Source organism: Ambystoma mexicanum, chromosome 4q, assembly GCF_040938575.1.
Source record: "Ambystoma mexicanum isolate Mex_15411 chromosome 4q, UKY_AmexF1_1, whole genome shotgun sequence".
Lineage (NCBI taxonomy): Eukaryota > Metazoa > Chordata > Amphibia > Caudata > Ambystomatidae > Ambystoma > Ambystoma mexicanum.
In genome coordinates this window covers 1174135514-1174149724 of record NC_090928.1, presented here as the reverse complement: position 1 = coordinate 1174149724, position 14211 = coordinate 1174135514, and the positions used below count along the sequence as shown (strand labels likewise).

The following is a 14211-nucleotide window of genomic DNA, read 5'->3' as shown; positions in this document are numbered from 1 at the left end:
CTGTATGATATGATATGATAGGTTATTTATAACGCGCTTAATACCCAGAGGTTTCTAAGCGCGGACCCGGGGATCGAACCTGTGTTGCTCGGCGTTGTCTTGCGTCCAAGTCGAGCACGTTGCCGCTGAGCTATGCTCCTGAGACAAGCATTGGGCCTTGATCGATACTGGGAGTGGCCAGCTTGTACTGGCCCGGAGAGCAGGGAAGTGAACATGGCAGCCTGTAGAGGGCACTACTATAGACAGGCTTTGGCGACAACCTGTGCAGGCCTTTACAGCGACCAGCTCTACCTGCAGGTAAGACCAGCTCTACCTGCAGGTAAGGAGCATATTTGGTTATGAGCTTTATTTAGATGTGATTACACCCTGCCTGTCTCGCTTACCGATATTTGACCTAAGAGCAGGAACTTTGCATGTAGCCGCCTTCACAAAAAGATGGAATAATGCAAATTGCTCGGGCTGTCAGAGCTTGGAGCACTGGATGAATCTGTTATCCACTTTAAGTTGCAATTCCCTAGATATAGTGGTCTTAGGGTGTAAGCGATATTCAATCAACACTACAGCTAAGTCAATGCCTAGTCTGGGATGCTGAGGAAAACCCTTATTGATGTATTTTTATATCCAGTTCAGTACTCTGGATGACAACCCTTGTATAACACCCCCCTCTTAGAATCCCCTTGACCCCACTGAGCCAAGAAGTAGGTTTGTTTTGCAAATTAAAAGGTTTATTTGAAAATGTAAACAATATATATATATCACACGTCTATAAATAAATTGATAATGGATATTACACTTGTGAATATGAGCAGTAATCAGCAAGAGGTAACTTATGAATAGGAACAGAAGAATAAGGTGGGAAAGAATGCTTTATATGGTTCAAGGAAACGCAATGATGAATGAAATGCAGTACAGAAAATAACTTGATATGGCTTCAATAAAAGACAATGTAATCACTTTTCCTTGACAATTCACTCCCCCCCCCATGCAATGTAAGAAATGGAAGGAGAGCACACAGTCTTCAAGAATCCCAACAAAATGCAATACGAAATGCAGTTCCCCCCCAGCAAGCTTAGAGGAAAACAGGTAGAGGTTTGAAACGCAGGCGAATTACTTTAATGTGGTTTGCAAGGAAGTGAAAAGGTGCTAACATTGCTTTTAATTCCCTCTAGAGGTTCAGGGTAGGTGATGGCTACTTTATATTAGTTCAGGCTCACTTTAACAATACTCTATGAATGATTAGCAGATTGCAAACGAATTTTAGCAAAGAGAAGCAAAAAGCTGCTGATTTCTACAGATAAAGAAATTGGGCCAAATCGCAAATCGCGGTAAATTTTGCGAGTGTGTGTCTCGCGATTACGGAAAAAGTATAGGTTTGTTGGAAAGCCTAGATTCTAAGCTTTCAGTTGACAGGTGACAGTTGTGCAGATTTAAAAAATGACAGATGACACGATTTCTAGGAGGCTGTTCTAATTAGGTTAAAATAGCTTGAATTAGATTATTTTAACTAAGAGATTGGGTTCTGCACAGTTCTGGCGGATACTCACTCCTAATTTTGAAATGAATGGGCCTTGTCACGGATCTGGTCAACTGGACTGGACTTCGGTTCTCTATGCTCGGCGGGTCAATCAGGCACCGGTTCTGCTCACAGCGGTCTGGGTCTCTCTGGATCTCTGGCAATTTTTCTTGGCAAAGAATTCAAACAGCTCGCCCGGCTGTGGAATAGTTTGCAAATTATTTTAAGTATGCTGAGGCCTGCTGAGAAGAGTTCTCAGTTTGTGGTTTTAGGCCCTTGCTTTAAGTTCTGAAGTAAAGTTCTGGTCTTTGGAGATTGATGGATGTGAAGTCTGGAGTCTCCCGGCAGAGCGTCCCACAGAAAATGTAATTCAATGTCTCTACCTGTCCCAGCAGTCTCTTTTTATGTGTTTTGGAAGTGGGTGCGTGCGTGGCATAACTGAGCCTGCCCCTCTCTTGATTTGATAGGTCAATAGATTCTTTGGTCCCCGATTTGGGAAGGGATAGTGTGTCAGAGTGATGTCATTTTTATGACCTGCAGAAATGACACTCCCCTGGTCAATGTGCACACAAACCTATTCCTGATCCAAATACATATTTCCCAGGTACACAGTTGTTTGACATCACATACACACATCATATATTACTAAAAATAGTCCCTGTCCCGACTCTGGCGTTTCTAGGAGCTTGCATTCAAAAAACGCAACTTATTTTCGATTTTAGTGGGTTTTGCAACATTGGTTTTTCATCACAAATTATACAAAGGTACATTTCCCTTCCACATATATCCCAGTAACTTTCCAGGTCTCTAGCTTAAACACATTGTCTACAATAATCATAATTAGCGGGGTTTTGCCCCAGAACATGGTACAAATTGGAGTTTGGACTCAAATCGTGAGGGCATTTTTCAAACTAAGACTCTCAAAGTTGTACATTCCTGTCATTTGGTTACAATAAATTATCACTGTTTCTATAAAATATATATTTGTTGCAATTCAACTCCCCAAAGTGTTTGGGTTCGCCTCCAGGAGTCTGGGTGGGTCAGTGATCACATGTCTCTCCTTGCTGGCAGGGGGCTGTTGACAGGAAACACTCAAAATTAACATATCCCATTCAACAGAAAGGGGCTATTGTCTCTCTCCTCCAGGCTGAAGGGGAAACCCCCTCCCTCTCACTCAGAAGGGCCATGTGATATCCTGCCTCCTGTGGTGAGTCTCTGGGGTGTTAAGAGTTCTCAGCCTCTTGGCCTCTGGGAACAGCAGGTGGCTAGATTTTCAATTAACCAACAAACTTTGAAGTCCCTGCCCCTCTTGCAACTCCTAAATACAGTTTCCCTGTCAGAGTTTAGACCGCTAGCGCCACCTTGGGGAATTTGTCGGTACTGCATCCATTTTTTAGTTGTCTTGAATTACTGCATTTCAATAGAGTGGTCTTTTGCTTGATAGTATAGGACCCTTGCTTAACATTGTTTTGATGGCATCCTTACAGTAGAGTGGTGATGTGGAACCCCCCACAAGAAGGTTGTATCTTTGGAGTGGTCTTGTGCCAACTGCGCAGTTCTCCTATTCTGGCGTGAATGTGGGTGGCGATAGCTCATTCCCACATCCACCCAGTCTATTGATTTAGTTTGTTCTGGGATAGAATAATGGGCGGCGACAGCTCATCCCCACATCTACCCAGTCTATTGATTCAACATGGGTCAAAACCCTTGACAAGGGCAATGTATTTATTGCCAATTTACAGGCTAAAAGGTATTAGGAGGGTGTCTGAAGCACTGGAATTCTGTACAAAACGGGAGGATTTTGAAATGTTACACTTTATTGCCAAATATATTCATAGAGCATCGTTTAGAAGGTCTATGTGCTGTGTAGTAATGGGGAGTCTACATAAAAAGATGTGAGTATTTTAACTGATCGAAACTATTATGCTGTTTATTGTTTTAGATTTAACTTTTTATCATCTTAGTGTAGTAAATTGTTGATTCATTGCCTTGTGCTAACAATATGTAGATCACTTATTTTTTTTAAATGTGGTATGTGGATTTCAGATCTAACATCACATCCGTTAAGAAAGGGTTCGCAAAACTATTTAAGAAACTAAGTTGATTTGAAGAACTGATTTTTGCTTAGATGATTTTTCTCTAACTGTATGTATTAGTTATTTGTTTGCATTGATATTAAAAGCTGATGATGATGAATAAGGATGTGTTTGTGGATCAGGAAGGCACTCCCTCAAGGCGTGGGTGCAGCACCTTCTGTGGAGTGCAAAAGCTGTGCCGCTTGGTCAGTGACAGCCGCAACATCATCAATGGCTTCTCTAAGGATGGTGTGGAGTGAAGGTTAATTGCCAATGTCAGTCTCAAAAGATTCCATCACTGACCTCAAAGCCCTTGCTCCACAGTCCTTTCTAGAGGATCCCATGGCCTGCTCCCTTCTCGCTTCCATCTCCAGTGGATCTGCTACCATTATGCTCAGACTACCTTGAAAGCATTGAACTAATTCCTTTTCACGATGTCAATGACCTGTCGGTGCCAAGGTCTTCACTCATGTGTTAATGTCAAATGAACCCCTTGACTTGCACCAGTTTCCCACCACTGCGCACCCATCCCAGGAACCCGCTCTCTTTGTGCTTATCTACATGTCCTCCTCTTGCTGTATGTCCCTCTGGGTTGAAGAACATTACAAGGCTTGCTACAAAACCTAATTATCAGGAGTCCTTCATTTCGTATCATGCCAGACCCATCACTTATCGCAAGACCTATGGTCCCTCACCAATTAACTACGATGGCTAGGACTGATGGGAGATGAAGTCAAAAAATAATATGGAGAGCCCCGATCTAACTACGTGAAGCAATTTGGTTCTATTGGACTTCTAAATAATCATGTCAATGAAGGCGGCCAGCAAATCAGTCTGCAGAAATATTGAGGAGTGCTCAGAGGAATAATAGTAACTTCCACCACCTAGATAGATATACAGTAGGTGATGCAAGCCACATTTCACACAGACAATGTATTCATTTCATTTTGTGCATTTACCATTTTGAGTTGAATAATCAGCAGGTTAAGTAACAATGGAGAAAGACCAGTGTGAAATTATGATGAACGTTCTGAAATCATGGCAACGATCCATCCACATGTGACGTGGTGTACCCGCATATGCGGCTCGGTGGACTATGCACCCACAGGCATCTGTGATTGGCGTCATTGTGCCAGTTTTGACTCTTGGCAGGCCGACTCAGCCCTTTTGTGTTCAGGGTTTGAAAAAATGAGCATTGTTGTCTTGTCTAACAATATACATCCATTATATGTCTACAGTGCCAACATACTCCTTAACGGTGTATATCAAGGGTGAATGTGTGTGTCACAAATAACATCAGTTATGTTATTGTGGATGAGAAAAAATGAAGCAGAGTGCCATGTAATGTAGAGTGCAAGATGCTCACTGTCCGGTCATGGTTTCGGGTAAATCTTTCCACATAGTCAAAACCAAACTACAATCATGCACTTCTTGACACATGAATTGATCCTACCCAGAGGCTAAACGCTGGAGGGTCTTTTCCAGATTAGGGTTTGGGATTCTTTTACAGAATATGGAAAGGGGGAAGGGAATGTACTGTAACTGGCCACAAAGGCTCTACTTCTAAGTGCCCAGATACCTCCGGGTTAGGTTGCGCTAGACAAATAATAAACTAAACTAAACTAAATTGAGATAAGTGGACTTCTGGTTATATAACCTGTGCAAACATCGAGGATCTAATCGCAAATGTTTACTAGTTTCAAGGACAAACATGCGCCCCCGCCTCTGTATCCAAATTAGCTTCCCTTTCATTGCAATGGTTATTGTACATTGTGTTGCAAAAGTCAGTGATTAAATAATGCTTCAACCATAAGAAAACTAACTTCTTTTTCTCCTCTTCCATTTGCGATCGGAGATTTTCTTCAATTGGATCCAATTCATTTGTATTGATGGAAGCACCGGCAACCCCTAGAAAGAAAGATAACCCGCAGATAAGAAGGATTTCGAAAGCAATCTTACAACTCAGCAGCGGTAGTAGGAGTCCTGTAATAAGACCTCATGAAAACCTATGCTGCAGTGGTTACCATCTCTATGACAACCTTACCCCCCTCTCATCCATGCTGATGCTTTGAGCGCTCACCATACGCTCCGCCCCAGGGGTGTATGGTGTAAGGCCAAAAATAAAGGTTTTGCCCAGGATTTTCTATAACCTAGGAACAGAGGTTACTGGGATAACTGCCGCTCTCTCTCAAATATATATGTACATGCCTAAACAAATTATATGTTACTCACCGTAGTGACTAACATACTCCTAGGCTATAGACCCCTTTCCTCCATTCTGTATGGGTCGTCCATCGCTGGGGACGGGAAACAAAACCTTTTCACCAGAAACATCGTCTTCCCCTTTAAATGTATATGCGCGTGGGGGCGCAACCCTGGGAGCACGCGCTCCCCTGACTCCACCAAACGGCACCACTCCTCAGTCCCATTTGACGTGTCGGCTATATTACAATTGCCTAATGACACAGGTTTATTAAGGTGGAGGATGGTGGGACATATGGAGGAAAGGGCACTATGGACTAGGAGTACGTTAGTCACTACAGTGAGTAACATATAATTACTCCTACGTCCCTTCCCCTTTCCTCCATACTGTCTGGGCGGTTAAAACTGAATGCAACAGTGGGGAAGAGAGTTGCCCCTCTAAGAAAACATGTTTTCCAATAGGCCAATTGGGAAGCCCAAATAGCCACCTTGCTGATCGTGTGCCATGGAACGTGTCTTTGGAAGGCCACAGCCGTGGCCTTGGCTCTGATGGCGTGGGAGTGCATGTTTGCTGGCAAAGACATGTGCTGCCCCTCATAAGTTTCATTGATGGCAATCACCATACAACTAGCTATTGAAGTCTTGGACGCTTGACAGCCTGGTTTTGACCCGCCAAAAGCGATGGACAGGGCATATGATTTGCAGAAGCGTTTAGTCCTGTCCAGGTAAAATCTTAAAGCACGTCTGACATCGAGACAGTGCAACACCTTCTGTGCCTCGTCCTTTGGATCTGCAACGAATGTTGGAAGTACTATCTCCTCATTGAGGTGAAAAGATGACACAACCTCTGGGAGAAATGAAGGGTGTGTCCCGGTGAAATGTGGTATACGGCTCTGAAGCCACTAGCGCCTGTATCTCACTGATCCTGCGCGCTGTCAGGCCAACCAGTAGAGCAGCCTTTATAGTAACCAGCCTGATATCTGCTGATGCCATGGGCTCGAAAAGGCTTGTGGGCCAGTGCGATTGATGGGGGGATACGGTCTGGTCAGACCCGCCAAGTGCTATTTGACCACCGGATTTGAGGAGGAGAAGAGTTTAATTCCTGAGTTTCTGTAAGCTCCTATGGCTGCCAGGTAGGTATTGACAGTGGTCTACCTGCACCCCTGAATGTGCCAGATGTGCGGAAAAAGTCAGCACCTGGTCTACTGTGCATGCCAGAGGGTCTACACCATTTGCTTTGAACCAGTGACAGAACCTGGTCCATTTGGTTTTGTATCAGGTAATATTATCCCCATATATATCGTCGCCATAAATAATATCGCTGGGAAAAGGTCGCAGCGATATTATATGGGTGAACATATATATGGGGACAGGGGCAAAAAAAATAAAAATAAAATTATAAAAAAAAAAATGTTTGGGGGCTGCGGGCGTGTCCCCCGCATGTTCCATGCAATAATGTCGCCACGAAAAACGGCCATTTTTCGGCGATATTTTTGCATGGCGAGATTTTAGTGGCGACATTATTACATGGAACCATTTGCTTTTGGATTGACTCCTGGTGGAGCTGCTTCTTACCCCATGAATGAGAGCCAAGTTGTCCTGTGACAAGTGCATATGTCTTAGGGTGATGTGTTCAGGAACCAGGCTGCTAGGGCTATCTTCTGCAGAGCGGGGTGTACTACTGTGCCGCCCTGCTGTGATAGTAGGGGGGCTGGTCCTAGTGGAAGAAGGACTGACGATTGACCCGACAGCCGGAGGAGTTCTGAGAACCACGTTCTGGCTGACCACTGCAGCGTTATTAAGATGAGACAAAGCCTCCATGAATCCTTGACCTTGCAATGACCCTGTGAATTGACAGAATAGGAGGGAAAGTGTATGCATTCATGTTTTTCCACTGAATCTGCAACACGTCCCCCAGAGAGCCCCTGCCTTGCCCCATCCAGGACGCAAACTGGTGACATCACCTGTTGCTCTTGGTGGCGAACAGCTCTATCTGAGGAGGGCCCCACATGATGAAGACTTCCCTCAGGACATCCTTGTTTAAACACCACTCGTAGTTGTCAACCCCCAGCCTGCTGTATCTGTCTGCCTCCAGGTTGGAAGGTGGACTGCTGAGAGGTAAATGTTGTTAGATAGTGCCCATTCCCACATGTCGATGGACAGCCTCCAGTGGGAGTGGGGACATGGTGCCTCCTGCTTGTTGATGTAATGCATGCATGTGGAGCTGTCTGTCTGAATGCAAACCGACTTGTTGCCTGTAATGGGGAGGAATGCTTTGACAGCAAGCGCAGTGGCCTTCATCTCTAGCTAGTTGATTTGCTCCATTTGTTCCTGATTTGACCAGATTCCGTGGACACTGTGGTTGCCCAGGGTAGCCCCCCCACCCCTCCAGGCATTCGTCTGTGGTAATGTTGACCTCGGGTAGTGGCTGTCTGAAGGGCCTGCCCAATAACAGGTTGGCCTCTGTCCTCCACCATGAGAGATCCTGGCGCAGATGATACCGTGTGCTGACTAGAGCCGCTTAGAGACCCGTTTCCTGTTTCCAAGAATCTGAGAAATGTAGCTGAAGCCTCCTCGTTCTGATACTTTTATGCAGCACCACCAGGAGGCAAGCCGCCATCATTCCAAGCAGGTGTTGGTACCACCATACTGATGTTACTGAGGAAATGGCCAGTGGACCTCTTGATTGCCGAGATCTTGTCTTCCGAGGGGAAGATCTTCTCCACCCTCGTATCCCAAATTAGCCCCAAGAAGGCCAAGGACTGCGTGGGAAGCAACTTGGATTTCCTGAGGTTGATAGAGAACCCCAATTCAAATAGCATGTGCATTAGACTGGCTGAAGTGCACTGTACTCCCTCGGAGGACTATGCTAGGACAATCCAGTTGTCGAGGTATGGATAAAGGTGGTGGCCTTCCGCCCTGAGCAGGGCTGCAACAACATTCATTAACCTGAACCAGAGGAAGGAACGATAGGGTTCCCAAATTGGGATGTGCAGTTAAGCATCTTTCAGATCCATGGAGCACATCCAGTCTCCCCAACACATTGTCCCTGCTGTCAGAGCTTGCATAACCATCTTGAACTTTTGAAGGGGAAGGGAAAGGTTCAAGGTTGAAAGGTCCAGTACAACTCTCAGGCCAGCCTTGTTCTTTTTCTGTATGGCAAAGATACAGGAATAGAAGCCCATGCCTCGCTGTTAGGCTGGAATCTCCTCCACTGCCAGACTCGCCATGAGCAAGCAGATCTCTGCCAGAAGAGTTGCCATCCCAATCTGTGGGAGTGTGGGGGAGGAAAGAGGAAATGGAGCCATCGGTAGGCGGAAGCCCGAGTTAACCACCGAGTGAATCCATTGGTCTGTGAACCTTGCCCACCAGGAATGAATGTGAAGGGCAAATCTGCCCCCCACCGGAGAACTGTGGATCTGGATGGCACTGTCACTGTTTCTTCTGAGCCTGGTTGCCTGGGAGTGGGACTGGAAGAATCCCTTGTGCTGCAATTTGTGCTGCTTGCGTCAGTGCTGGCTGGGTGACCTGTCCGGCTGCCTGGAGCGGCACTCTTGAAAGCCCCTGAAGCCACCAAAGGTACGACCTCTGTCAGAGTGTGGGTTACTCTGCCTATAGGTCTTGGGCGCAAACCTAGTTCAAATTGGCAGGGACATAGCTGTTTGGGAGCTGTTTTTCTTTTTATCAACCTACTCATCTGTCGTTGAAAGAAATAAGTACCCCCTCCCCCTCGAATGGCAGGTCGAGAATGCGTTCCTGCACGTCAGGGTTAAAGTTAGTTGCCTTAATCCAAGCTGTCACCCTCATGTCGGTGGCAACAGAATAGCCCTGCCTATGTGTCTATATGTGCCACTGTCGACTCCATGATGTCCTGGGCTACTATTTTAGCCTCGGCCAGGCCAACCTTGAATCGCGACTGACTGTGGGCCGGAAGCTCAGGAAGGAAATCTGCAATCTCGCGCCATAGCTTTTTGTTTACTGCAGCTAGCATGGCGTCTGCATTAGCCTGCTGCAAGTGCCGATTAGCATTAGAGTATATCTTTGTGGCATAGGCCTCTAGAAGTTGTGCTTCCTTGCCTAGGAGGGGATGAAGTAGGTGTAGCAGTGGAGGATTGTGACTTAGAATACATAGAGGCTGATGCTTTAACCGAAGAGTGAGGTTGCAGGTGCACCGACAGCACAAGGGAGTCCCCCTCTGCCTGCCGATATTTGGCATCCAGGCGCTTGTTTGTAGGCTGCCTAGAGTGCGTTTTCACCCAGCCCTCCTTTGCCAATGACTCAACATCTTTCTCAACAGGATGCCTGTTTTCGTGGTTGACCGGATGGTAAGCACCTCAACCAAGACCCCCTCCTCTGGTTGCTCAGCCTGTGGCAGCCGGATCCCCCAAGTATTCTGCCATAACAGCCAGTCTTTCATGGAAAGCCTTAGCAAGAGGCGGTCTCTTGATCTTCCTCGTCGTCCGTGTCCCCCAGATCAGGGCCTGCTGGAGGGTGCTGCGGGCAGTTGTTGCGTGACGATGGGCAGGGTTGGAGGCTGTGCCTGGGAATGCTCAGGGGGTGGAGCCACCATGACGATCCGTGCCTGGGGTATCACGAGAACCTGGACCTGCGCTGGTATCTGTGTATGAACAACTGCAGGTGGTTGAATGGATGCCAGAGGGAGCGTGTCTTGGATGACCCCCCTAAGTATGGTCGCCAGTTCAGGAGACCTCATGAGCGTGACAAACATCTCAAAGAACCTGTCCTTGCATGCTGGTGAGGAGGTTACTTGCATGGGTGCGTGGCCCTGGACTTGCACCTGTTGTTGAGCTCTAGCCGCCCCTTGTCTCAGGTAGCTGGGGTCTGTGCATCACCCCTGCGTGAAAAGAAATTGGGTATGCTGTGGATCAAGTGACCGGTGTAGACCAATCCCATCTCGGTGGGTGTTCCGATGCTTGCGCACTAGAATGGAGAGGTTCAGGATGCAGCACCATTTTTTCTGGCCTGGAGGCCATTTTGTCTGCTACCACGCCATGTGCTTGCTGCGTGATGACTGCCATAATGGGGCCAGTCTCCGCCTGCTTGCTTGACTGCGAAGGCTTGTACCTTCCCTGCAGCGGAGTGTCCTGAGCCATGCCTGCGGTAGTGCTGGAACTGTGTTCATGGCCGGTGTTAGAGCTAAGACCCTCAAGGAGATCCCCGGTACCAGAGCCTTGCGGCCCTACAGCTGCAGGACCAGGAGAATCTTTTGACCCCTCAGCCGTGTGGCTGGTAGCTCGTAGAGCCTCGGTCTCCTTGCTGGTTGTAGGGCCTGGAAGGGCCCCTCCTGCTTGGACGCTTCCCGGGGAAGGAATCGCCCTTGCGGGTGCAGAGAACAGGGCACCTACCTTAGGACTGGTCTTCCTCTTGACGTACTCCTTGATGTGCTCTGGTGGCGATCTCGAGAAGAGCTCCCTCCACCTGGCCAAGCGGTTCTTCAGCAAGTGCGGGGAGATCAAGTTGCACGCTGAGCAGCCGTCCCAGCTGTGGTCCTCACCAAGGCACTGGAGGCAGAGTGCGTGTGGATCCGAGGTGTGGATGGAACCCTTGCAGGCCGGACACCTGCTAAATCCCACCGCTGTCGGCATGCACCGGGGAGGAGCGTGGAACCAGAGGACAGAGTACTTAGACTCTAACGAAATCAGCTATATGGAAAAAAAGGGAGAAAAAGTTATTCCTGGGGAATTCATAGTGTGGTATTACGAGTAAAAGATAAGGCCTCAAACACAGCCCAAGGTGAAAGAGGTCCGCTCCCGTTGTTGCGGAAAAGAAGACTGAGGAGTAGCATCGGTGGGCGGAATCAGGGTAGCGCATGTTCCCAGGGTTGCGCCTCCGCGCACATATAAATTTAAAGGGGAGACCATATTTCTTGTGAAAAAGGATCCGTTTTCCCGTCCCTAGCAAGGGACGCCCCATACAGTATGGAGGAAAGGGGACGGGACGTAGGGGTATGGCTGATAACACTGTTTTCTTATTCAAGTAGAATGTTTGGGCCCCAAATCATACCTTTCCAACTTCACCCCCAAAATGTTGTCTCATGCTTCTGTCTCATGCTGTTAAACAAGACTAACTTACATACCGGTTAAAGATGGATCCTTCATCATACAAGGACTGTGACGACTGGCCCACTCCACAAATTGGAGAAATAATAATTGCAACATGTTGGCTTTTGATGCCTTCTTCATTTCATACGGTTTGGTATGATTGATATGAATGCACTATCATAACTACCATTTTGGCCCACCATTCTCTTAAACACACATTTCAATTAGACATTTTAGACATGGGAAGTTCTTGCAGAAAACTTGTCACTGCAATTAACACATTCAGAGCATAAGAACACTTCCTCCAAAGCAGGGGTCTTTTTTGGCTCTCTAGATGTTTTGGACTACAACTCGCATCATTCCTAACCAGCATAGTCAACAGCCAGATATCATGGGAGTTGCAGTCCAAAACATCCGGAGAACCAAAGGTTATAGGTACCTGTTTTAAAGGACGATCTTTGGGCCAGGTGACAAAGAGACTGCAATCTGCACTTAGAACACCTGACAGGATCTCTGTTTATAGAAAAGATGAGCCATCCGTAGTCAAAATGAAAGGGCTTGTTTATCCACAACGTGACCGTGAGGAGATTCTAGCGCCAGATGTATACAGGAACAGGGATTTCCCCAGTAATGAATGATTCACCAAGAACAGTCATTGCAACTTTCAAGATTTCCTATCTATTCACCTTTTGGGCAAATGTCCAGTTTTGTTTGAAAAAGGCCTGGGGCAGAAACACGTGTTAACCAGAGGACATATCTAACGATTAAATTACCATATCTGGAGCAAACTGTTTGTTGGCAATTTATTTTCTTAGACTAAGCAAGCACACTGCTTCCAAAAAAAAGCCTACACATCTCTACCTACCCAGGCATGTAGAGGGCAGGAAATGTGTAAATTAGCGAAATAAACAGTCAGTGAACATTTTCAAAACCTTTCACTGGATGACCAGAGAATAAATTAACTGTTGGTAGAAGAGGACGATCATCCCTGCTTGGGAACAGTTCTTTAAACACTGTAACTGTTAGATGAGTGATTGAGAAACATTAAGCATGCATTTCTCTTTGTCTAGGAATGGATCAGACCCTGTGCAGTGCCAATGACTCTTCTAAACCGATACCCACTGCAAACATCTATGAAGCAGACGGACAGGCAACGATAAGCCCTCGTTTCACATGACCTGAGTGCATTGCTTCTGCTCTACTGGGTCTGTCCTCTGGAAATGTTATGTATGTATTGCTTGAGCTGATCCATTGCCAGCCCCTTGAAGCCGACACCTGCACCATGTGGTGCTTTATAAACAAATGCAATACAATGACTACAGATATGGATTTGATGACATCATGTCCTACTGTACAGAGTCCAAAGGAAAGTGGTTTGGACTTGGTTGTGATTTTCACTTAGCTGCAAGAATCCGTGTTGCCATGGCTCCTTGTACTGATGGAGCTTGATTGGGTTTAAAGAACACATTCAATATACTTTTTTTTTTTTTTTAAATGCTTTCGTATGGTCAAGAATAAAATTTGCTAAAGTCACAAAGTCCTGTGTTGTGATTTGTGTAAGTCATATGGGTTGTGTGGTGTGTCTTTTGTTTTGTGTATATATATAAAACAGGAAAAAGAGAGGAACCCCTAGTTAGAACAACCTAATTCCACGGTCAGGGGTAGACAAATTATATAGATACAAAGATGAGGTAGATATAATGCAATCTGCACATGAATATCTCATTGGCCCAATAGGGTGGTTGATTCTTCGAGCACTGCACGTCCTGAAATAATGGACGTGGTACACGTCTTAATTCAATGACACTAATCAGTTTAATGTATTCATAACCTCAAAATGTTATTTCATAAAAAATCATTTTCATCAGAAAAGTTTTTTTAAAATGTATAAAACACATCCCACGCACTGACCCTTATGAACCGCAAAGTGTAAGTTTGCCATATGTGCTTATCATTGGTACATGACACAAAACATATCACAAATTACAAACACAAAAGACCTAAAATACAACATAAAATCCTCAACAAGTGTCTCTGAAAACCATATCCCAACATGTTTCCGTTCTTTTTATCATGAATGACGGAACATTCTTCGGGGGAAATCTCTAGAATGTGTATTCCTTCGACACCAATAGTCCAAGGTCAGAAAACTTCATGAAAGAGATGTAAATAAAAACCTCAACATGGTACTTTGTCCCTGGCAAGTTTCCTTTTTAGTTTGTTGCCTGGTACTTGTGCGATCAAGTGTCAAAACTGAAAAATGCTCGCATGTAGCATCAGAATACAAAGATGTCTGAATATTCAGCAAGTCTGTTAACACATCCGTTGTGTCCATACATTACTGGACGGAATACTCCAA

The 14211-nt window shown here is 45.9% G+C and overlaps 1 protein-coding gene across 1 annotated transcript in view; it reads right to left on the bottom strand.

Moving 5' to 3' along the window:
* Positions 1–14211, bottom strand: part of KIF6 (kinesin family member 6) — a 2002255-nt gene that overhangs the window by 198835 nt on the left and 1789209 nt on the right. Inside the window, exon 17 of the mRNA XM_069608751.1 lies at positions 5412–5496. Within this exon, the coding sequence (XP_069464852.1) occupies positions 5412–5496 (85 nt within the window). The remainder of the gene's footprint in view (positions 1–5411; positions 5497–14211) is intronic.